The sequence below is a fragment of the Ctenopharyngodon idella genome, chromosome 12 (genome assembly GCF_019924925.1).
Source record: "Ctenopharyngodon idella isolate HZGC_01 chromosome 12, HZGC01, whole genome shotgun sequence".
Classification (NCBI taxonomy): Eukaryota; Metazoa; Chordata; class Actinopteri; order Cypriniformes; family Xenocyprididae; genus Ctenopharyngodon; species Ctenopharyngodon idella.
The window spans coordinates 3,188,615-3,213,049 of record NC_067231.1 but is presented as its reverse complement, the minus strand read 5'-3'; the positions used below and the strand labels follow the sequence as shown (position 1 = coordinate 3,213,049).

The 24,435-nt window shown below is 41.5% G+C and overlaps 1 protein-coding gene across 4 annotated transcripts in view; it reads right to left on the bottom strand.

The window, feature by feature from the left end:
• LOC127523435 (testisin-like) overlaps positions 1–24,435 on the bottom strand; it is a 118,594-nt gene that overhangs the window by 10,243 nt on the left and 83,916 nt on the right. Inside the window, exons 8-38 of one of the 4 annotated variants that reach the window (XM_051914127.1) lie at positions 17,280–17,375; positions 17,031–17,163; positions 14,727–14,848; positions 14,324–14,602; positions 14,107–14,202; positions 13,875–14,010; positions 13,610–13,734; positions 13,242–13,520; positions 12,562–12,657; positions 12,328–12,445; positions 12,056–12,180; positions 11,686–11,964; positions 10,106–10,201; positions 9,870–9,987; positions 9,601–9,725; positions 9,231–9,509; positions 8,537–8,632; positions 8,291–8,420; positions 8,034–8,158; positions 7,664–7,942; positions 7,006–7,101; positions 6,759–6,888; positions 6,505–6,629; positions 6,135–6,413; positions 5,477–5,572; positions 5,231–5,360; positions 4,977–5,101; positions 4,603–4,881; positions 4,393–4,485; positions 4,159–4,294; positions 3,964–3,990 (exon numbers count right to left, since the gene is read on the bottom strand). In XM_051914127.1, the coding sequence (XP_051770087.1) occupies positions 3,964–3,990; positions 4,159–4,294; positions 4,393–4,485; positions 4,603–4,881; positions 4,977–5,101; positions 5,231–5,360; positions 5,477–5,572; positions 6,135–6,413; positions 6,505–6,629; positions 6,759–6,888; positions 7,006–7,101; positions 7,664–7,942; positions 8,034–8,158; positions 8,291–8,420; positions 8,537–8,632; positions 9,231–9,509; positions 9,601–9,725; positions 9,870–9,987; positions 10,106–10,201; positions 11,686–11,964; positions 12,056–12,180; positions 12,328–12,445; positions 12,562–12,657; positions 13,242–13,520; positions 13,610–13,734; positions 13,875–14,010; positions 14,107–14,202; positions 14,324–14,602; positions 14,727–14,848; positions 17,031–17,163; positions 17,280–17,375 (4,648 nt within the window). The remainder of the gene's footprint in view (positions 1–3,963; positions 3,991–4,158; positions 4,295–4,392; positions 4,486–4,602; positions 4,882–4,976; positions 5,102–5,230; positions 5,361–5,476; positions 5,573–6,134; positions 6,414–6,504; positions 6,630–6,758; positions 6,889–7,005; positions 7,102–7,663; positions 7,943–8,033; positions 8,159–8,290; positions 8,421–8,536; positions 8,633–9,230; positions 9,510–9,600; positions 9,726–9,869; positions 9,988–10,105; positions 10,202–11,685; positions 11,965–12,055; positions 12,181–12,327; positions 12,446–12,561; positions 12,658–13,241; positions 13,521–13,609; positions 13,735–13,874; positions 14,011–14,106; positions 14,203–14,323; positions 14,603–14,726; positions 14,849–17,030; positions 17,164–17,279; positions 17,376–24,435) is intronic. The other 3 variants (XM_051914128.1, XM_051914129.1, XM_051914130.1) reach the window with 3 other exon arrangements.

Here is a 24,435-nt window from a genome sequence, read left to right as displayed (position 1 = left end):
TTTAGGAGAGGAAGAATTGTCTAAACTTGTTAAATCATCAAAATCAACAACATGTATGTTAGACCCTATACCGACTAAGCTATTGAAAGAAATGCTTCCAGAGGTCATAGACCCTCTTCTCAATATCGTCAATTCATCTTTATCATTAGGATACGTACCAAAAACTTTTAAGCTGGCTATTATTAAACCTCTTATTAAAAAACCACAACTTGATCCTAGAGAATTAGTCAATTACAGGCCGATCTCAAATCTCACTTTTCTGTCAAAAATACTAGAAAAGGCAGTATCATCACAGCTATGTTCCTTTTTAGAAAGAAATGGTATCTGTGAGGATTTCCAGTCAGGATTTAGACCGTACCATAGTACTGAGACTGCTCTCATTAGAGTTACTAATGATTTGCTCTTATCATCAGATCGTGGTTGTATCTCTCTATTAGTGTTACTGGATCTTAGTGCAGCATTTGACACTATTGATCACAATATTCTTTTAAATAGACTCGAAAATTATGTTGGCATTAGTGGAATTGCATTGTCATGGTTCAAATCATACTTATCTGACCGTTATCAGTTTGTAGTAGTAAACGAAGACATGTCATATCGATCACAAGTTCAATATGGAGTACCACAAGGCTCAGTACTAGGACCGTTACTGTTCACTCTGTACATGCTACCCTTGGGAGATATCATTAGGAAGCATGGCGTTAGTTTTCACTGTTACGCTGATGATACTCAGCTCTATATTTCTTCGCGCCCTGACGAAACTTACCAATTCACAAAATTAACGGAGTGCATAGCTGATATAAAAAATTGGATGACCAGTAATTTCCTACTACTAAATTCAGAAAAAACAGAGATTCTAATTTTTGGACCAAAAACTTCTTCACGTAATAACCTAGAATATTGTCTAACACTTGATGGCTGCTCTGTTAAGTCTTCGTCGTCAGTTAGGAACCTAGGTGTGCTCTTTGATACCAATCTTTCATTTGAAGGCCATGTTACTAGCATCTGTAAAACCGCATTCTTCCATCTTAAAAATATATCTAAACTACGACATATGCTCTCAATGAAAAATGCAGAACAGTTAGTTCATGCGTTCATGACCTCAAGGCTAGATTACTGTAACGCTCTACTGGGTGGTTGTTCTGCTCGCCTGATAAATAAACTACAGCTCGTACAAAATGCAGCAGCTAGAGTTCTTACTAGAACCAGGAAGTATGACCATATTAGCCCAGTTCTGTCAACACTGCATTGGCTTCCTGTTAAACATCGTATAGATTTTAAAATCTTGCTAATTACTTACAAAGCACTAAATGGTTTAGCTCCCCAGTACCTGAGCGAGCTCCTAATTCATTATAGTCCTTCACGTCTATTGCGATCTCAGAATTCAGGCCAGCTGATAATACCTAGAATATCAAAATCAACTGCAGGTGGTAGATCCTTCTCCTATTTGGCACCTAAACTCTGGAACAATCTTCCTAGCATTGTTCGGGAAGCAGACACACTCTGTCAGTTTAAATCTAGACTAAAAACGCATCTCTTTAACCTGGCATACACATAACACATTACCAATTTATATTTCCAAATCCGTTAAAGGATTATTAGGCTGCATAAATTAGGTCAGCCGGAACCGGGAACACTTCCTATAACACCTGATGTACTCGTTACATCAGAAGAAGAATGGCATCTACGCTAATATTAGTCTTTCTGTTTATCCCGAGGTTCACCGTAGTCAACCGGATCCGGGCCGTATCCAGGTGAGACCAAGGACCTGCACCTTGACACGACCACAACGCAGCCCTGAAGTATCAGCAGAGATTGAGTCAACTAGATCATCCCCTGTGAAGGCCTCATCGACACGACAGCCACGACACAGTTCCTCAACAACCGTCCATACCGGCGTGATGAATACGATCCTCAATTGGATGGAACTGAAATAAATACTTTTAATGTTGCGATCCTATTGGACTTATGATAGCAACCTGAATTGTAACAAAGCACTGTTGGCCAGAGGAGAACTGGCACCCCGACTAAGCCTGGTTTCTCCCAAGGTTTTTTTCTCCATTTTAACACCAATTTGCCACTTGTCTGCCACCTGATGTCACCTGATGGAGTTTGGGTTCCTTGCCGCTGTCGCCTCTGGCTTGCTTAGTTGGGGACACTTGACTTGACATTTTGATATTCAACAGTGCTTTTGATCTGCCTGCATTGACACTATTCTTTAAGAGCTGCTGTGCAGTCAAACAATGTACCAGTTATCAATGTAAAGCTGCTTTGACACAATCTACATTGTAAAAAGCGCTATATAAATAAAGGTGACTTGACTTGACTTGACAAATGTTATTAATTCCTGAGATTGCGCTGCTGTATACAAGCAGCCAAGCAAAAGGCATATTCACATATGGCTGACATATATATTTATATATAATTTTTGCAATTTCTCCTCTTTCAAAGAATTCAAAATATTCACGGGGTTCGAAATATGTGACACACGGGCCAAATTCCTATTGACATCCATCACTATGGGAAAGACCTGAGAATACAGTAATGATGTGTGACAAAAGGTTGTTGAGCTGCACAAATCATGAAATGGATATAAGATAATAGTTTAATTATCTAATACTCATTTCTACAATCTGGGCAATAAAAACTTTAAATCAACTGGAGAAGGTAACAATCTACCTGGAAAAAGACATATCAGGTCTATATTGGCCCCACACGCACTGAGGAGGATGGTTTGAGTCACCAAACAAACTGTAAGGATCAAAGTTGGAGAACTGCAGATGCTATTTGGTTCATGGGGTCAGAAAGTCTCCAAAACTATGATCAGACCTCACCTCTATTACCACAACTTGTTTGGGAATGTTGCATTAAAAAAATCCTTTGGTGGCATGAAACAGCAATCTTATACACCTACAATCTGCCAGGCATTACTGGAACTTTCAGTGGGCTTTATTGGTCAGATGAGACCAAAATAAAACTTTTTGGGAAAAACCTCAGAGGTAGGTTTGGAATAGACAGAAACTTAACCATGAAGAAAAGTACCTTATCCCCACTGTGAAGTATGCTGGTAGATCTTTAATGCTGTGGGGCTAATTTTCTTCCAAAGACCCTGGACAACTTGTTAGGATACACTGTATCATAAACTTCCTCAAGTACCAGCAGATATTAAATCAAGTCAAGACCTGACTCACCCTGTCAGGAAACTTAAACTGGTTTGTGGTTGGATCTTGCAGCATGACAATGATCCAAAGCACATCTCAAATTATACAACAGAATAGTTCACTGACCACAGAATGAAGGTTTTGCCATGGACATAGCAGTCTCCTGACCCAAAACCCCATAAAAAAAACCTGTGGGTGAGCTGAAGAAAAGAGTCCACAAGCATGACCTCTGAATCTGAAAGATCTGGAGAGATTCTGTATGGAGGAATGGTCTCATATCTCTTGCCATATGTTCACCAACCTTATCAAGCATTATAGTAGAAGATCCAGAGGTGTTATCTTGGCAAAGGGAGGTTGTGCAAGGTATTAAATGAAGGGGTGCCAATAATCGTGGAATACATATATTTAAGGAAAAAAAATGTTTTAAGATGGGATTTTTTTTTTTTCTTTCAACTATTTGACTTTAATTAAAGTTTATATTATATTGAATATTTTAAATGAATAATTTAAATTCAAAAGATTAAAAACAGCGAATCTCACCAAATGGTGATGAGTTTTCAGCACTGATATATTTCACCAACACTAACCATTAAAAGTGATTAAAGGTGAAAATATTATTTGTTGTTTTGGAAGTTGCATTCAAAGTTCAGCTGCCTCAAAAATCTGAGGGGACATGTGCCAGATTGAATGTACACCCTGCTATAAATACTGTATGTTAAATGCACAATGATTTCACCAAAAACAGAGGCATCAACTACTTTTACTATAACTAAACCAAATTGTCAATGTAAAATTAATCTACCTTGAGGGTTAGTTCTGCCACAAAATCCTGCAAAACAACACAGAGGTAGATGTTACATACATATATCTACCTATAAGACTTAAAACTGTCTTACACACACTATTTAAAGAAACAAACAAATGCATGTTGAGACAACAGTTACAAAATTATACATCTCAAATTGACATCTCACATTTCATTAAGACACATATTTACCATTTCTTTCTGATGAATTGTCGACACGAAATACCCATCTACCCATGTTATTGACATTGCTTGTGCATGACAGGTTTGTGATGTCAGAAACAGGAATTGAAAGGAAATTAGTAGAGTAATTTGTGTCATAGCCGGACTGTTAATGAAACACAAAGAAAAAAATCCATTAAATCTGAATATATTTCACACTGCTAAAGATTGTAAACTATTAACTCATTTCCCACACTGCTTTACCTCTACAGCATAGGTGGAGGTGATTTGATCATAATGCATGAGTGTAAATGAATGGTTTTTTCCAGACACCAAAACCACTTGGAAGGTCGACTCCTGGAAGAGACAGGGATTTACTCATTAATACAAGCATCATTCTGGATATACCATAAAGTTCAGTTCAATATAAATACTATGCAATAAAAGTGCATGCTAACTGAAAGAAAATCTTACTGATTTACTGTTTCCAAAGTACGGTACTTTATCCCATGTAGCAATAAAAACCCACGAGGCAGAGAAGTTCAAGTTGGGAAAATATTTGTTGATGTCTCTTGAAGCCCGATTTAACAGAGGACCATCTGATACTTGACGGTAAGAGATGGTTCCTTTCCTACTATTATCAATGTCTGTCCACAGTGGAGCGATGATGTCTCTAGTCGAGTATGCAGGAATATAATTGGGAATCCCCTGGGAAAGTGGCTCATCAAAGGTCAGGTCTCCATTATTATTCACCTGTAGGATCAAAATATGTTGTATGTCTGTATTTTTAAGTGACATCATCTATGTGAAATATATATTAATGAATGTCATTAATGAATGCTTCTTACAAATATTTTGTCATATACATGGCCAAAGTACACAAATGGCTGCAGCAAGGGGATCAATGGAGAACTTCCATCATTCGACTTTGGGTTTTTCTCATCCTCTACATCTCCATATGGGTAGAATATTCCTAATATTCCAATAGTATCATTATGAGTGTTTCAAGATTTAAAGGAGGAAATTTTATAGTGCCTACTTTTTTTCTTTCATGTTATATTTCATGGATATTTATGATGTTTATATTAAACAGTGAAGTTACCCTTAGGCCCGCTATCAACACGAAATACCCATCGTCCCGTCACATTGACATTGCTGGAGTTGGACAGCTTTTTTGCATCAGCCACAGGGATTGAAAAATAATTTGTTGTGTTTATTGTGTCATATCCAGCCTGAGTAAACAAAAAGTAATCATCATCAAAAAGGCTTTTTAGCACAAGATATTTACAAGTTCTCTAGTATTATCTTAGTGCCAGAGTTCAGAGATTCGGTTCAAATTCTTTCTAACCTGAAAGCGTTGATTCGAGGATGAGATATTTCCATAGTTCATCATGACAAACGACAGAGAACCACCAGAGACCAAAACGGCTTGAAAAGATGAACTCTGTTACAGAAACAGAAAATTATCCTAATAGCTCATAGAGTAATTCTGTCTTTATGCTTGATTAATTCTGCAGTGACTTAAATAAAAGCAATTTATCTTCTCATTTATGTGCTTTAATAAACTTAAACAGATCCTTTAGAAAAATATATTTGTAAAAAAATCTCAAGAAATAAAAATTGCATATGTGATTTCTGTTGAGCATCATATTTGCTATATCAGGCTTTTATGGCTTATATAGAATGATATAGTGAGAATATGGAGCTCACATTGGAGGAGAAAGAAACACAAACTGAGCAAAAATGTACAGTTTGGTGCAGTTACTGATATTTACATACATGGCAAAAAAGTATGAAAACTTGTAAAAAAAAAAATTCTGATAGCTTGTAATGTAAATCAATGAGATATTTATAACAGTATAACAGACTATTTACATAAAATGCATATAAATATCACTCCATATCTCCCAATTATGCAAAACTTATAATGCAATGCAATACAATGATTGAGAGACAAATAAACATTCAAGGTTTGAAAGTGCATGCTAATAGAAAGAAAAACTTACTGTGTTTGTCATTCCAAAGTACGGTACTTCATCCCATGTAGCAATAAAAACCCACGAGGCAGAGAAGTTCAAGTTGGGATAATATTTGTTTATGTCTCTTGAAGCCCGTTTCAAGAGAGGACCATCTGATACTTGTCGGTAAAAGATGATTCCTCCTCCACGATTATCAATGTCTGTCCACAGTGGAGCGATGATGTCACTAGTCGAGTATGCAGGAAAATAATTGGGAATCCACTGGGAAAGTGGCTTATCAAAGGTCAGGTCTCCATTATTATTCACCTGTAGGATCAAAATATGATATCTGGATTTTCAAGTGACATCATCAATGTGGAATATATATTAATGAATGTCATTAATGAATGCTTCTTACAAATATTTTGTCATATACACGGCCAAAGTACACAAATGGCCGCTGAAAGGGGATCAGTGGAGAACTTCCGTCATCCGACTGTGGGTTTTTCTCATCCTCTACATCTCCATACGGGTAGAATATTCCTAATATTCCCAATAGTATCATTATGAGTGTTTGAATATTTACAGGAGGAAATTTTATAGTGCCTACCTTTTTCTTTCATGTTATATTTCATGGATATTTATGATGTTTATATTAAACAGTGAAGTTACCCTTAGGCCCACCATCAACACGAAATACCCATCGTCCCAACACATTGACATTGCTGGAGTTGGACAGCTTTTTTGCATCAGCCACAGGGATTGAAAAGTAATTTGTTGAGTTTATTGTGTCATATCCAGCCTGAGTAAACAAAAAATAAGTCATCATCAAAAAGGCTTTTTATCACAAGATATGTACATATTCTCTAGTATTATCATAGTGCCAGATTTCAGAGATACAGTTCAAATTCTTTCTAACCTGAAAGCGTTGATTCGTAGAGGAGATATTTCCATAGTTCATCATGACAAACGACAGAGAACCACCAGAGACCAAAACGGCTTGAAAAGATGAACTCTGTTACAGAAACAGCAAATTATCCTAATAGCTCATAGAGTAATTCTGTCTTTATGCTTGATTAATTCTGCAGTGACTTAAATAAAAGCAATTTATCTTCCCATTTATGTGCTTTAATAAACTTAAACAGATCCTTTAGAAAAATATATTTTTAAAAAAATCTCAAGAAATAAAAATTGCATATGTGATTTCTGTTGAGCATCATATTTGCTGTATCAGGCTTTTATGGCTTATATAGAATGATATAGTGAGAATATGGAGCTCACATTGGAGGAGGAAGAAACACAAACTGAGCAAAAATGTACAGTTTGGTGCAGTTACTGATATTTACATACATGGCAAAAAAGTATGAAAACTTGTAAAAAAAAAAATTCTGATAGCTTGTAATGTAAATCAATGAGATATTTATAACAGTATAACAGACTATTTACATAAAATGCATATAAATATCACTCCATATCTCCCAATTATGCAAAACTTATAATGCAATGCAATACAATGATTGAGAGACAAATAAACATTCAAGGTTTGAAAGTGCATGCTAATAGAAAGAAAAACTTACTGTGTTTGTCATTCCAAAGTACGGTACTTCATCCCATGTAGCAATAAAAACCCACGAGGCAGAGAAGTTCAAGTTGGGATAATATTTGTTTATGTCTCTTGAAGCCCGTTTCAAGAGATGACCATCTGATACTTGTCGGTAAGAGATGATTCCTTTCCTACTATTATCAATGTCTGTCCACAGTGGAGCGATGATGTCTTTAATTGAGTATGCAGGAAAATAATTGGGAATCCACTGGGAAAGTGGCTTATCAAAGGTCAGGTCTCCATTATTATTCACCTGTAGGATCAAAATATGATATCTGGATTTTCAAGTGACATCATCAATGTGGAATATATATTAATGAATGTCATTAATGAATGCTTCTTACAAATATTTTGTCATATACACGGCCAAAGTACACAAATGGCCGCTGAAAGGGGATCAGTGGAGAACTTCCGTCATCCGACTGTGGGTTTTTCTCATCGTCTACACCTCCATACGGGTAGAATATTCCTAATATTCCCAATAGTATCATTATGAGTGTTTGAATATTTACAGGAGGAAATTTTATAGTGCCTACTTTTTTCTTTTATGTTATATTTCATGGCTATTTATCATATTCTTTGTATTAAACAGTGACATTACCCTCAGGCCCACCATCAACACGAAATACCCATCGTCCCAACACATTGACATTGCTGGAGTTGGACAGCTTTTTTGCATCAGCCACAGGGATTGAAAAATAATTTGTTGAGTTTATTGTGTCATAGCCAGCCTGAGTAAACAAAAAGTAATCATCATCAAAAAGGCATTGCTACACAGGATATTTACATATTCTATAGTATTATCTTAGTGCCAGAGTTCAGAGATACGGTTCTAATTCTTTCTAACCTGAAAGTGTTTAAACGTAGAGGAGATATTTCTGTAGTTCATCATGACAAAAGACAGAGAGCCACCAGAGACCAAAACAGCTTGAAAAGATGAACTCTGTTACAGAAAAAGAAAATTATCCTAATAGCTCATAGACAGAATTCCATCTTTATGCTTGATTAATTCTGCAGTGCTTTAACTAAAAGCAATTCATCTTCCCATTTATGCTTTAATAATCATAAACAGAACTTTAGAAAAAAATATTTAAAACAAAATCTCAAGCAATAAAAATCGCATATGATTTGTGTTGAGCGTCATATTTGATACATCAGGATATGGCTTATATAGAATGATATAGTGAGAATATGGAGCTCACATTGGAGGAGGAAAAACACAAACTGAGCAAAAATGTGCAGTTTGGTGCAGTTACTGATATTTATATGGCCAAAAACTAAGGTAAATTCTGATAGTTTGTAATATAAATGAATGAGATATTTATAACAGTAAAACAGACTACTTAAATAAAATGCATATAAATATCACTTTATATCCAAATATGTCTTAGTAAGATGATATTTAAATGCTTAGTTTTATGATCAAATCTCTGTAGTTTTTATGGGAGCAAAACATATAATGCAATGCAATACAATGATGATTGAGAGACAAATAAACATTCAAGGTTTGAAAGTGCATGATAATAGAAAGAAAAACTTACTGTCTCTGTCATTCCAAAGTACGGTACTTCATCCCATGTAGCAATAAAAACCAACGAGGCAGAGAACTTCAAGTTGGGAAAATATTTGTTTATTTCTCTTGAAGCCCGATTCAAGAGATAAGCATCTGTTACTTGTCGGTAAGAGATGGTTCCTTTTCTACTATTATCAATGTCTGTCCACAGTGGAGTGATGATGTCTCTAGTCGAGTATGCAGGAAAATAATAAGGATAATATTGGGAAAGTGGCTCATCAAAGGTCAGGTCTCCATTATTATTCACCTGTAGGACCAAAATATGTTATCTGGATTTTCAAGTAACATCATCTATGTGGAATATATATTAATGAATGTCATTAATGAATGCTTCTTACAAATATTTTGTCATATACACGGCCAAAGTACACAAATGGTCGCTGCAAGGGGATCAGTGGAGAACTTCCATCATCCGACTGTGGGTTTTTCTCATCCTTTACATCTCCATATGGGTAGAATATTTCTAATATTCCCAATAATATCATAATGAGTGTTTCAAGATTTGAAGGAAAATTTATAGTGCCTACTTTTTTCTTTCATGTTATATTTCATGGCTATTTATCATATTCTTTGTATTAAACAGTGATGTTAACTTCCTTAGACCCACCATCAACACGAAATACCCATCGTCCCGTCACATTGACATTGCTGGAGTAGGACAGCTTATTTGCATCAGCCACAGGGATTGAAAAATAATTTGTTGAGTCTATTGTGTCATAGCCAGCCTGAGTAAACAAAAAGTAATCATCATCAAAAAGGCCTTGCAGCGCAAGATATTTGTAAGTTCTCTAATATTATCTTAGTGCCAGAGCTCAGAGATTTAGTTCTTTAATTCTTTCTAACCTGAAACCATTGATTCGTAGAGAAGATGTTTGCGTAGTTCATCATGACAAAAGACAGAGAGCCACTAGAGATCAAAACAACTTGAAAAGATGAACTCTGTAACAGGAAAAAAAAGAAAATTATCCTAATAGCTCATAGACAGAATTCCATCTTTATGCTTGAATAATCCTGCAGTGCCTTAAAGGTGCAGTATGTAAGATTTTCTATCCGCTACAGGTCGCTAGAGGCCTATTCAAAACAAAGGCGTAGCTTGATGACGCCAAGTTTGAGTGCGGAATCTTGGGACATGTGGTCTTCACCTCACAGCCGGTGGAAAGCAATTGGGATAGGACTCGGGAAGAAATCATGTTCATGGATGTGATTATTAACGTTACTGTAGTATGAAGCAGAGCAGGACCGAGTGTTGTGGAGCGATTGCGCAACATGTCTCACGAGCAGCGGAACTTTTATTATGCCACAGTCGCTGAGTATGAGTATGAGGTAACACAGCTCTGTTTATCATATTAGATACATTTGAGTGTGTTGAAAATGATGTTATAACGTTACTCTGTGCGTTCGCTCGGTGACTGCTGTGAGACACTTGTTGCACACTGCAGTAAGCTAGATCGATTTTAGAATATCATTTAATGATGGATGGCTTGTGTTGATAAATGGCATGCAATCAATTTTAAAACTTATTGTATGATGGAGAAAATGCTGTATTACTGTTACTAAAAATAAAGCTGCTTCTGATTATGCTATGTTAACTACTTCACAAAATAGTGTTTTTCTCTGAGGCATGGTAAAGCATGGTACTCGCAAAAAAATCAAGAAAATTAGATTTAAACAATAAGACTAAACGTGTTGAGCTATAAAACAACAATTAGTTTTCTGTCTATAAATGTAACCAAACAGTTGTTCCCTTGTCTATTAAAACATGTAATATATTAAAGCGTCTTTGGTGTTTCCATGGTTTCTACAAAATAAAACCGGAAACCGAGGGTAACGCGGGTATGACGCGGTTGACAGGCGACTCCTCACACGTCCCGGAGCCTTGGTTAAAATTGCAATTTTCTCACAATTTACAAATAGTTGGAAACATTTGGGATATTGTAAGTACTCAAGTGAACAAAATATATAACTCTGGCCTAGTGGTTTTTGGATATTTTACTGCAAAATTCTTACATATTGCACCTTTAAATAAAAGCAGTTCATCTTCCCATTTATGTGCTTTAATAATCATAAACAGAGCCTTTAGAATTTTTTTTTTTTTTTTAAATCTCAAGAAATAAAAATTGAGTCTTAGTGAGATGACATTTCTATGTTTTGCGTTGAGCATCATATTTGATATGTCAGGCATTTATGGCTTATATAGAATGATATAGTGAGAAAATATGGAGCTCACATTGGAGGAAAAAACACAAACTGAGCAAAAATAAGCAGTTTGTTGCGGATGCTGATATTTATATGGCCAAAAAGTAAAATGAAATTCTGACTGTTTGTAATGTAAATCAGTGAAATATTTATAACAGACTACTTACATAAAACGCATATAAATATCACTCAAAATCTCCCAATTATGTTATGAAAGAAAAACTTACTGTGTCCGTCATTCCAAAGTACGGTACTTCATCCCATGTAGCAATAAAAACCCACGAGGCAGAGAACCTCAAGTTGGGAAAATATTTGTTGATGTCTCTTGAAGCCCGTTTCAAGAGAGGACCATCTGATACTTGTCGGTAAGAGATGATTCCTTTCCTACTATTATCAATGTCTGTCCACAGTGGAGCGATGATGTCTCTAGTCGAGTATGCAGGAAAATAATTGGGAAACCACTGGGAAAGTGGCTTATCAAAGGTCAGGTCTCCATTATTATTCACCTGTAGGATCAAAATATGATATCTGGGCTTTCAAGTGACATCATCTTTGTGGAATACATATTAATGAATGCCATTAATGAATGCTTCTTACAAATATTTTGTCATATACATGTCCAAAGTACACAAATGGTCGCCGCAAGGGGATCAGTGGAGAACTTCCATCATCCAACTGTGGGTTTTTCTCATCCTCTACATCTCCATACGGGTAGAATATTCCTAATATTCCCAATAGTATCATTATGAGTGTTTCAAGATTTGAAGGAGGGAATTTTATAGTGCCTAGTTTTTTCTTTCATGTTATATTTTGTGGCTATTTATCATATTCTTTGTATTAAACAGTGATGTTAACTTCCTTAGACCCACCATCAACACGAAATACCCATCGTCCCGTCACATTGACATTGCTTGAGTTGGACAGCTTATTTGCATCAGGCGCAGGGATTGAAAAATAATTTGTTGAGTCTATTGTGTCATAGCCAGCCTGAGTAAACAAAAAGTAATCATCATCAAAAAGGCCTTGCAGCACAAGATATGTACATATTCTCTAGTATTATCTTAGTGCCAGAGTTCAGAGATTCGGTTCTAATTCTTTCTAACCTGAAAGCGTTGATTCGTAGAGGAGATATTTCTGTAGTTCATCATGACAAAAGACAGAGAGCCACCAGAGACCAAAACGGCTTGAAAAGATGAACTCTGTTACAGAAACAGAAAATTATCCTAATAGTTCATAGACAGAATTCCATCTTTATGCTTAATTAATTCTGCAGTGCTTTAACTAAAAGCAATTCATCTTCCCATTTATGCTTTAATGATCATGAACAGAGCCTTTAGAATTTTTAAATCTCAAGAAATAAAAATCGCACGTGTTTTGTGTTGAGCGTCATATTTGATACATCAGGCTTTTATGACTTATATAGAATGATATAGTGAGAATATGGAGCTCACATTGGAGGAGGAAAAACACAAACTGAGCAAAAATTCTCAGTTTTTTGCAGATGCTGATATTTATATGGCCAAAAGTAAGATGAAATTCTGATAGCTTGTAAAGTAAATCAATTATTTATAACAGAATAACAAACTACCTAAATAAATTGCATATAAATATCACTTTATATCCAATTAAGTCTTAGTAAGATGATATTTAAATGCTTAGTTTTATGATCAAATCTCTAGTTTTTACGGGGGCAAATCTTATAATGCAATGCAATACAATGATGATTGAGAGACAAATAAACATTCAAGGTTTGAAAGTGCATATTAATCGAAAGAAAACTTACTGTGTTTGTCATTCTAAAGTACGGTACTTTATCCCATGTAGCAATAAAAACCCACGAGGCAGAGAACCTCAAGTTGGGATAATATTTGTTTATGTCTCTTGAAGCCCGTTTCAAGAGATAAGCATCAGTTACTTGTCGGTAAGAGATGTTTCCTCCTCCACGATTATTAATGTCTGTCCACAGTGGAGCGATGATGTCTCTAGTTGAGTTTGCAGGAAAATAATTGGGAATCCACTGGGAAAGTGGCACATCAAAGGTCAGGTCTCCATTATTATTCACCTGTAGGACCAAAATATGTTATCTGGACTTTCAAGTGATCATCAATGTGGAATATATATTAATGAATGCCATTAATGAATGCTTCTTACAAATATTTTGTCATATACACGGCCAAAGTACAGAAATGGTCGCCGCAAGGGGATCAGTGGAGAACTTCCATCATCCGACTGTGGGTTTTTCCCATCATCTACACCTCCATACGGGTAGAATATTCCTAATATTCCCAATAGTATCATTATGAGTGTTTCAAGATTTAAAGGAGGAAATTTTATAGTGGATACATTTTTCTTTCAAACAACTATTAAACATTATATACAATAAACGCCATGAATTTTAATTATTAAATTATTGTACCATTGTTTTCTGATACAGTGCCAGTTCGAAATACCCATCGACCCATGACATTGACATTGCTGGTGTAAGACAGGTTTGTGGTGTCAGAGACAGGAATTGTAAAGAAATCAGTTGATCCACTTGTGTCATATCCAGACTGTCATTTAAATAAGACAAAAAGTTCAGTTACACTTATCATAGTGATAAAGATAATTTATTTTGATTTCCGTGGCTTTTTTTCAAATTACTTTACCGTAACAGGATATATGGCTGGGGCAATATTACCAAAGTGCATGAGTGTGAATGACATGTTTTTGCCAGACACCAAAACCACTTGAAAGGTCGACTCCTGGAAGATAAAGGGAATTACTACATAAATACAGAGAACATGGAATACTTTCTCCATATCACAAATTTTTGTGCAAGAAACTGCTGTCATATTAGTTCAATCTAACCAAAAAGACACTTACTGTCCGCCTGTATCCATAGTATGGTACTTTATCCCATGTTGCAATGAAAACCCACGAGGCAGAGAAGTTCAAGTTGGGGTGATATTGGTTTATGTCTCTAGAGGCCCGGTTCAATAGAGGACCATCTGTTACTTGACGGTAAGAGATGATTCCTTTGCGTGTAATGTCAATGTCTGTCCACAGTGGAGCGATGATGTCTCTAGTCGAGTTTGCAGGAAAATAATAGGGATACCACTGGTGAAAAGGTCCTTCAAAAGTCAGGTACCCTTTGTTATTCACCTGTTTTGAGACCAAAACAGTGAAAGCTCATTCATCTGGACTTTCAAGTAATTCTTCATGTGGAATATAAATTCAATAAAACTAAGATAGTGTACAATGTCATGAATGTGACGATGCTGCTTACGTATAGTTCATTATAAACAAGCCCAAAGTAGGCAAATGGCTGCTCCAGGGTGATCAGTGGAGAACTTCCAAAATCCTCTGCAGGATTCTTTGTATCCTCATCTCCATATGGGTAGAAAATTCCTGCCATTGAAAAAGGAACATCCTAATATTACATTTGAAATGATTTAGTGTTTATAATGTTTGAGTGTTTTAGAAAAGTCCAACTGCAAAAATCCCTAAATTAAACTGTATAAAATGTATCAGGAATATTTTATGCATTGTATTCCAACAGCTTCTTTTGTAAGGGACACACTTTATATTAGGTGTCCTTAACTACTATGCACTTGCATAAAAAAATAAGCACAATGTACTTGTGTTCATATTGTTGTACTGCAAAATACTTTTGCAGCTACTGAGGCGGGATACGGATAAGGTTAGGCACAGTTTTGTGGGTGGTTTAAGGGTGGGTTAAGGTGTAAGGGAAGGGTCAATATAGTGTAATTAGATGTAATTACAAGCAGGTATTCTTTAAAATATCTACAGGTGCTGGTCATATAATTAGAATATCATCAAAAAGTTGATTTATTTCACTAATTCCATTCAAAAAGTGAAACTTGTATATTATATTCATTCATTACACACAGACTGATATATTTCAAATGTTTATTTCTTTTAATTTTGAATATAATTGACAACTAAGTAAAATCCCAAATTCAGTATCTCATAAAATTAGAATATTGTGAAAAGGTTCAATATTGAAGACACCTGGTGCCACACTCTAATCAGCTAATTAACTCAAAACACCTGCAAAGGCCTTTAAATGGTCTCTCAGTCTAGTTCTGTAGGCTACACAATCATGGGGAAGACTGCTGACTTGACAGTTGTCCAAAAGACGACCATTGACACCTTGCACAAGGAGGGCAAGACACAAAAGGTCATTGCAAAAAAGCTCTGGCTGTTCACAGAGCTCTGTGTCCAAGCACATTAATAGAGAGGCGAAGGGAAGGAAAAGATGTGGTAGAAAAAAAGTGTACAAGCAATAGGGATAACCGCACCCTGGAGAGGATTGTGAAACAAAACCCATTCAAAAATGTGGGGGAGATTCACAAAGAGTGGACTGCAGCTGGAGTCAGTGCTTCAAGAACCACTACGCACAGACGTATGCAAGACATGGGTTTCAGCTGTCGCATTCCTTGTGTCAAGCCACTCTTGAACAACAGACAGCGTTAGAAGCGTCTCGCCTGGGCTAAAGACAAAAAGGACTGGACTGCTGCTGAGTGGTCCAAAGTTATGTTCTCTGATGAAAGTAAATTTAGCATTTCCTTTGGAAATCAGGGTCCCAGAGTCTGGAGGAAGAGAGGAGAGGCACACAATCCACGTTGCTTGAGGTCCAGTGTAAAGTTTCCACAGTCAGTGATGGTTTGGGGTGCCATGTCATCTGCTAGTGTTGGTCCACTGTGTTTTCTGAGGTCCAAGGTCAACGCAGCCGTATACCAGGAAGTTTTAGAGCACTTCATGCTGCAGATTTCATTTTCCAACAGGACTTGGCACCTGCACACAGTGCCAAAGCTACCAGCACCTGGTTTAAGGACCATGGTATCCCTGTTCTTAACTGGCCAGCAAACTCGCCTGACCTTAACCCCATAGAAAATCTATGGGGTATTGTGAAGAGGAAGATGCGATATGCCAGACCCAACAATGCAGAAGAGCTGAAGGCCACTATCAGTGCAACCTGGGCTCTTATAACACCTGAGCAGTGCCACAGACTGATCGACTCCATGCCACGCCGCATTGCTGCAGTAATTTAGGCAAAAGGAGCCCCAACTAAGTATTGAGTGCTGTACATGCTCATACTTTTCATGTTCATACTTTTCAGTTGGCCAAGATTTCTAAAAATCCTTTCTTTGTATTGGTCTTAAGTAATATTCTAATTTTCTGAGATACTGAATTTGGGATTTTCCTTAGTTGTCAGTTATAATCATCAAAATTAAAAGAAATAAACATTTGAAATATATCAGTCTGTGTGTAATGAATGAATATAATATACAAGTTTCACTTTTTGAATGGAATTAGTGAAATAAATCAACTTTTTGATGATATTCTAATTATATGACCAGCACCTGTAGTCTAATCTAGTCTACAAGTCTAATGTAAAAACATGAAATGTACACAGTAAGTGCATTGTATCAAATGATTAATTTAAATGTTAGTACATAGTATAGTTAAATACACCTAATATCAACTGGGGCCTTGTAATTGGTCTGATTTGTTCAGATGTGGTACATGGTTTCAAAAAAGTCATTGCACAGAGTCAAAGGGTTACCCTCTTCAGGTCCACCATCAACACGGAATGCCCAGCGTCCCGGGACATTGACATTGCTGGAGTTGGACAGCTTATTTTCATCAGGCACAGGGATTGAAAAATTATTTGTTGAGTTTATTGTGTCATAGCCAGCCTGAGTAAACAAAAATCAATCATCACCAAAAATGCCTTGCAGTACAATATATTTACAAGTTCTCTAATATTATCATAGTGCCAGAGTTCAGAGATACGGTTCTAATTCTTTCTAACCTGAAAGTGTTGATTCGTAGAGGAGATATTTCCATAGTTCATCATGACAAAAGACAGAGAGCCACCAGAGACCAAAACAACTTGAAAAGATGAACTCTGTTACAGAAACAGAAAATGATAATAGCTCATAGACAGAAAGTAATGACGTTTTTATGCTTGATTAATTCTGCAGTTAAGTCAAAAATATATTTATCTTCCCATCTTCCCATTTAATATTAATCAAAGAGCTTTCCTCTTTTACCCAAACTAACGTAGCAACATTTTAGTGAAATTGGTGTGCAAAAAAGATTCATTGTCTATTGTCAGTAGCATAGCAATGTACTGCTCACACAGAAGTAATTTTCAAACCATTAGAGCAGGTATGACATAAGAACCCAGAAGACTAATTTGCAAGATTTTCCTAGGGGGTTTTATAATGGGATCTTTTGATTTGTGTGTAAAATAAAGCCTATGGTAAACACAACAACTATATTTTGAGGTTTTGTTCTACAATGTAAATTACACACACCCATAGCAAAAACGTCTCGGTTACGTATGTAACCCTCGTTCCCTGAAGGAGGGAACGGAGACGTACGTCAGTAGTGACCGACGAATTGGGATATCGCTAGAGAGCCCTATCAGCTTCGAGTGAACTACAACAGGCCAATGAAGTTGGCGTGCGATATTTGCATAATGCGCACCGCCCCCGCCAGGTGGTATAAATAGGGGAGCAGATGCAATCGCACTCTGTTTTTCGCTGAGGAGACAACCTAGTCTGCACTACAGCGAGGGTACAGCAACTGTGGCGACGGGACGTACGTCTCCGTTCCCTCCTTCAGGGAACGAGGGTTACATACGTAACCGAGACGTTCCCTTTCAGTCGGTCACGTTCGACGTACGTCAGTAGTGACCGACGAATTGGGATCCCAAATAAAGCGCCACAGTATGAACCCCTTCCAGTGCCCAGCGCAAGCTCTAGCCACCCGGCGCACCAGTGGGACGGGGAAGGGGGCGAGCTTACGCCGAGAGAGTCTACTGCTGTTCCGATATACCCACTAAGTAAACTAGACTACACTGGGGAAGCGAACCCGTAGGGGACGCTGCGGAGACCACTACCCACCTGTAGGGGAGGAATTTACGTGGAGAGTACACATATGGACTGGCCGTGGGCAGTACGCATATGGAGTCCCTGGGATGGCTCCACCTGGGTAGGGGGGAGACTCATCTGACAGGTGACAGCAGAGCTGGCTCTGCTAGGGAAAGACACGGGCTCGCCGTAGGGAGTTGACCGTGGACAAATACACACATGGGACCGCTCACGTGGAGGGGTCACGACATGTGGAACCCAGCCAAACGTCAACGTCGGTGACGGAGGTTTGGCCTGGCATCAGACACTCCGCAATGTCCGAGCCGAAGGGGGAGGCGGAGGAACTCGACAGGGTTCGCCAAGCGGGGAACTCGACTGGAGTAAAAAAGGATGCACGTATCCGGCCCAGGGGGCGGGAGTGGCATTGCAAGCCGACACTAGAACGGGCTCTTCGCGTCTACCGGCTGGTGGAAGCGAGTACACGGGAAGATACCGGTTCTACACGAAGGCTATAGAATCTAGCGAACGTGTTAGGTGTCGCCCAGCCCGCAGCTCTACAGATATCTGTCAGCGAGGAGCCGTGCGCCAGCGCCCAGGAAGAGGCCACTCCTCTGGTGTAGTGGGCTCTCAACCTGAGCGGGCAAGGCACGCCCTGGGACTCATACGCCAGGGCGATGGCGTCCACTATCCAGTGGGCCATCCTCTGCTTGGAGACAGCCTTTCCCTTCTGCTGGCCTCCGTAACAGACAAAGAGCTGATCTGAGGTCCTAAAGCTTCGCGTTCTGTCCACGTACAGGCGCAGAGCGTGGACGGGAGAGAGCAAAGCTAGGGCTGGGTCTGCCTCCTCCGAAGGCAGCGCTTGCAGGTTCACAACCTGATCTCGAAAGGGAGTGGTAGGAACCTTGGGCACATATCCAGGCCGGGGTCACAGGATAACGTGAGAGTCACCGGGCCCGAATTCCAGGCACGATTCGTCAACCGAAAATGCGTGCAGGTCCCCTACCCTCTTGAGCGAGGCCAATGCAACCAGGAGGACGGTCTTTAGAACAGTACTTTTAACTCGACTGATTGCAAAGGCTCGAAGGGACGACCCCGGAGAGATGTAAGAACCAGGGTCAGATCCCAAGAGGGTACAGAGGGGGGCCAGGGAGGATTAGTCTCCTCGCCCCCCTCAAGAACCTGACGATCAGATCGTGCTTCCCTAGCGATTTACCATCAACTGCATAGTGATGTGCGGCGACAGCGGCAACATACACCTTGAGGGTGGAGGGAGACAGCCTTCGCTCCAGGCCCTCTTGCAGAAAGGAAAGCACGGTTCTGACCGAACATGATCGGGGGTCCTCTCGCTCTGGTTGAGAGGAACACCATTCGACGAATAGGTTCCACTTCAGCGCATAGAGGTTCCTCGTAGAAGGAGCTCTAGCGGAAGTGATGGTGTCTGCGACCGCTTGCGGGAGATCACTCAGAACCTCCGCGTCCCGTCCAGGGACCACACATGGAGTTTCCACAGGTGGGGACGCGGGTGCCAGAGGGTGCCCCGTCTCTGAGTCAGGAGGTCCTTCCTCAGAGGAATGGGCCAGGGAGGTGCTGTCGCGAGGAGCGTGAGGTCCGAGAACCAGGTCCGAGTGGGCCAGTATGGAGCCACTAACAAGACCTGCTCCTCGTCCTCCCTGACTTTGCACAGGAGCTGTGCGAGAAGGCTCACTGGGGGAAAACGCATATTTGCGTAGGCCCCGGGGTCAGCTGATTGCCAGGGCATCCATGCCAAGCGTGCCGCCGGTCAGGGAACAGAACTGGCAGTGGGCAGTCTCCGGGAGGCGAACAGATCTATCTGTGCCTCGCCAAAGCGCTGCCAGATCAGCTGGACCACCTGGGGATGGAGTCGCCATTCGCCCGGAAGCGGAGGCTGCCGTGAGAGCTCGTCGGCTGCACGGTTGAGCACGCCTGGGGCGTGAATGGCACGAAGCGACCTCAGATGCTTCTGACTCCATAGCAAGAGATGGCAGGCGAGTTGCGACATACGGCGGGAGCGTAGACCACCCTGATGGTTGATGTACGCAACGGCCGCAGTGTTGTCCGAGCGGACCAGTACGTGCTTGTCTGTCAACAGCTCCTGGAAGCGGCCCAGTGCAAGACGTACTGCTAGCAACTCGAGGCAATTGATATGCCAATGCAGTTGGGGCCCCGTCCACAGACCCGATGCTGCATGCCCGTTGTACGTGGCCCCCCACACCGTGGCAGAGGCATCTGTGTGGACCACAGCATGCCTGGACACTTGTTCGAGGGGAACTCCAGCCCGCAGGAACGAAGAGTCTGACCACTTGGTGAGGGTGCGACGGCAGTTCGGTGTCACGGGGACACGGAACGTACCGCGCTGCCACGCCCATCTCGGGACCCGGCCGCGGAGCCAGTGTTGAAGCGGCCTCATATGAAGCAATCCGAGCGGCATGACTGCGGCTGCGGATGCCATATGCCCCAGGAGCCTCTGAAAGAGTTTCAGTGGGGCCGCCGTCCTGCGCTTGAGCGTACTCAGGCAGGTCAACACTGACTGGACGCGCTCCTCAGAGAGGCGCGCGGTCCAGGCGACCGAATCCAGTTCCCTACTGAGATAAGAGATCCTCTGCCCGGGGGAGAGTTTGCTCTTGTCACAGTTGACCCGAAGACCCAACCGACTGAGGTGAGCTAACACCATGTCCCTGTGTTTGCACAACTGCTCCCACGAGCTGGCCAGGATGAGCCAGTCGTCGAGGTAGTTGAGATGTGAACGCCCTGTTCCTTGAGCGGAACAATGGCCGCCTCCGCAACCTTCGTAAAGACGCGGGGCGACAGGGCCAGCCCGAAGGGTAGGACTTTGTACTGATATGCCCGACCCTCGAACGCAAACCGTAGGAGTCTGTGACGAGGCAGAATCGAGACATGAAAGTACGCGTCCTTCAGGTCGATCGCTGCAAACCAATCCTGGGGACGGATGCATTTGAAAATGCACTTCTGCATAAGCATCTTGAATGGCAGCCTGAGAAGGGACCGATTCAGGACACGCAGATCCAGGATTGGCCGTAGCCCACCGCCCTTCTTGGGTACAATGAAGTAGGGGCTGGAGAACCCTGACTTCAAATCGGCTGGAGGGACCGGCTCGACTGCATCCTTCGCCAGGAGGACAGCAATCTCCGCCCAGAGAACAGGTGCATTGTCCAGGGACACACGAGTGTAATGGACACCCCTGAACACCGGGGGACGCCGGGCGAACTGAATCGCATAGCCGAGTCTGATGGTACAAATGAGCCAGCGGGACGGGCTGGAAAGCGCTAGCCAGGCTTCCAGACACCGAACCAGCGGGACCAAATGGACCACAGACGTACCGGGCGTGGGGCAGCGAGGTAGAGTGCTGGACCCGACTCGGACGGCATAGCGGCCCGTAGTGTGGTCAGACTCTGCAAGGTGGCAGTGTGAATGGGAGATGGCACATGGGAGGCGGCCTCGACCAACACACTGGGACCTGCTGGCGAAGTGAGAGGGGGCTGAGAGTGGCGAGGTGGGGCCTCGCGCACTGCCAGCCGCGCCCTCTTGGGACCTGGAGGGTCAGAAAACAGTTCTACTCCGTGGGCACCGCTGGTCTCCGGAGAGCCAGCGGCGGAACAAACCAAAATTCTCCACCCGGCCCTCCTCCGGGGAGGGAGCGATGCGGGCATCGTCTCCCGAAGAACTGTTTACCTCAGCTCCAGGTCACCAGTTTCTCCAGGACCGCTTCTCGCTAGCCAAGTGGCTTGGCTGCGGGCTGAGCGGGCTGGATTTTAGGCCAGCTTGTGAGATGAGAGCATCGAGAAAGCGTACTTAGACGATGACACACCTCTGCAAGGCTAGCCAGGGGTGTTTCCGGACCACCATGGTAGACATTGTCTGGCCAGGGGCCTGCGCTATGACTTGCATCATGCGTAGCTCAACCCCGACTCAGAACTACCCATATGCAATGAGTGCTTTGGCCTTCCACAGACTTGCCGGGGGCCAAGACCCATGCAGGGCAGAGGTGGTGTGCCCGTAGCACTGCCACCCCACCACAGAGGGTAGTGAGAGAGAAAAAACTTTTAATGCAGATATGACCCTTTTGGTGTTCCATATTTGGCACCAAAAAAGGCTTCCAAACTGCCAAGTTTTTCATGCACGTCCAGGCTAAGACAGGGGGCGGGGCAAGGCGAGTACGCGTCACACCACGCCCCCAGGGGCCCGGGAAAGCATGGTCGTTAACTCTGAATCTGATTCAGCATGAGCACATCACAACCGTGGGACGCTCAGCCTCATCTTCATGTCCAGAGCCCAACAACCCTCTCTCCAATGTAGCAGTCGACATCTGATCCTCTGCTGGAGCCCTGACTAAGATGCTAGGTCCCCCATGAGAAGGACCAGCAATCCACCCAGAAGCTACCAGCCATGTGAGAGAGTGAACGTGGTCGTCTAACTGAACGACACACGGCGCTGAGCGCCGACGTGGCCATGTTTTTACCAAACATAAACCACCCACGAACACAGTCACAGCATGTTTGCGATGCGCTAGAGGAGTGGGGGGCCCACGGAGATTGGCTCGGCAGGTAATGCCCCACTCTGATCCTCTGGTCACCCTGGCTTATTCACCAAAAGTAGTACTTTTCTGATTCAGAAAGAGAAACTAGATCGGGGAATAGGTGAGGGGACTCCACCTCGTTTGAGGCACTCGAGTCTCGACCACGCATCTAGAGCGCCGAACAACGCGCTGGGTTGCCATGGCAACGCGCGCTGTCAGCCGGCAGCTCGACGGCACACGGCGCGCTGAGCGCTCAAGCCCTTACGAGAAAGGCAAGACGAACAACGCGCCGACGTGGGCATGCTCTCTTTTTTTACAAGAGAATATGAACCACCCACAAACACAGTCTCAGCACGCTAAGCAGACATGAGAGAAAGTGATTGTGGCCGTCAGTGAGGATAGGAAACGACCGCCTCCAGAAACGCACAGACAGAATGACGTCTTGAAAAAGACGCAGTGTCTGTCTGTGAAGCTCTTTTAGAAGCTCTTGTTCTTTGTGCCGAAGCACACAGGGAACAGCCGCGATGTGACTGCAGGTACACTTTTCACTCCCTGAGTCACACACACAGAGGAACCGGCCCAAATCGCAAACCAACGGGGCAAATAATGCTGTGAAAACAGCAGTTGAGAGCTGTATAACAGCTCGAGAAGCTCACTCTGGGAAAGCTCGCGGCCTCGCTGTAAGGTGCCATAAAGCCAGCACTGTAGAACAAAAGCTCTTCAAAGGCTTGCGAAGTCACTCTCAGACTAACAGCAGGAACACACAGGTTGGCTCCGAAGCGAAAGACAGAGTGCGATTGCATCTGCTCCCCTATTTATACCACCTGGCGGGGGCGGTGCGCATTATGCAAATATCGCACGCCAACTTCATTGGCCTGTTGTAGTTCACTCGAAGCTGATAGGGCTCTCTAGCGATATCCCAATTCGTCGGTCACTACTGACGTACGTCGAACGTGACCGACTGAAAGGGAACGCACATTTTGAAGCAGTTATATTCAATTTTGAAAAACGTACATTTTTAATAACTAACTAGATAAGACAGCTTGGGCTGTGAGTGTGTGCAGTGTACAGTATGTTGTAAAACAAAACGTCAAAGTATCGTCAAGTTAGGTTTACCACAGGCTTTATTTTACTCATAAATTGAAAAATCCCATTAGAAAACCCCATAGGAAAATCTAGAAGGAACCAACGGCAAATTAGACTTCTGGGTTCTGACGTCATCACTGCACAACTCTATAAAGTTTCTGTTGCATGACCAACTTGAAAATCACTCTAGATTGTGCAGATTCCTATTGCAATGACTGGATTTCGCACATGAAATTTCGCCAAGCAATGGTAAACGTGTTACATTGGTGAAACTCAGAAACAAGGGCAAGAGGACCCAAATGCAGTGGAGTTTAATAAATCAATAATAATAATAATATTAATAAAAACACACACAAAGAACCAGGAATCAAGAAACAAAACACAAGGAACCACGAACAAAGTAATAGAACTGAGACATCCAACGCTTAACATCCATAGAGGGACAAGAC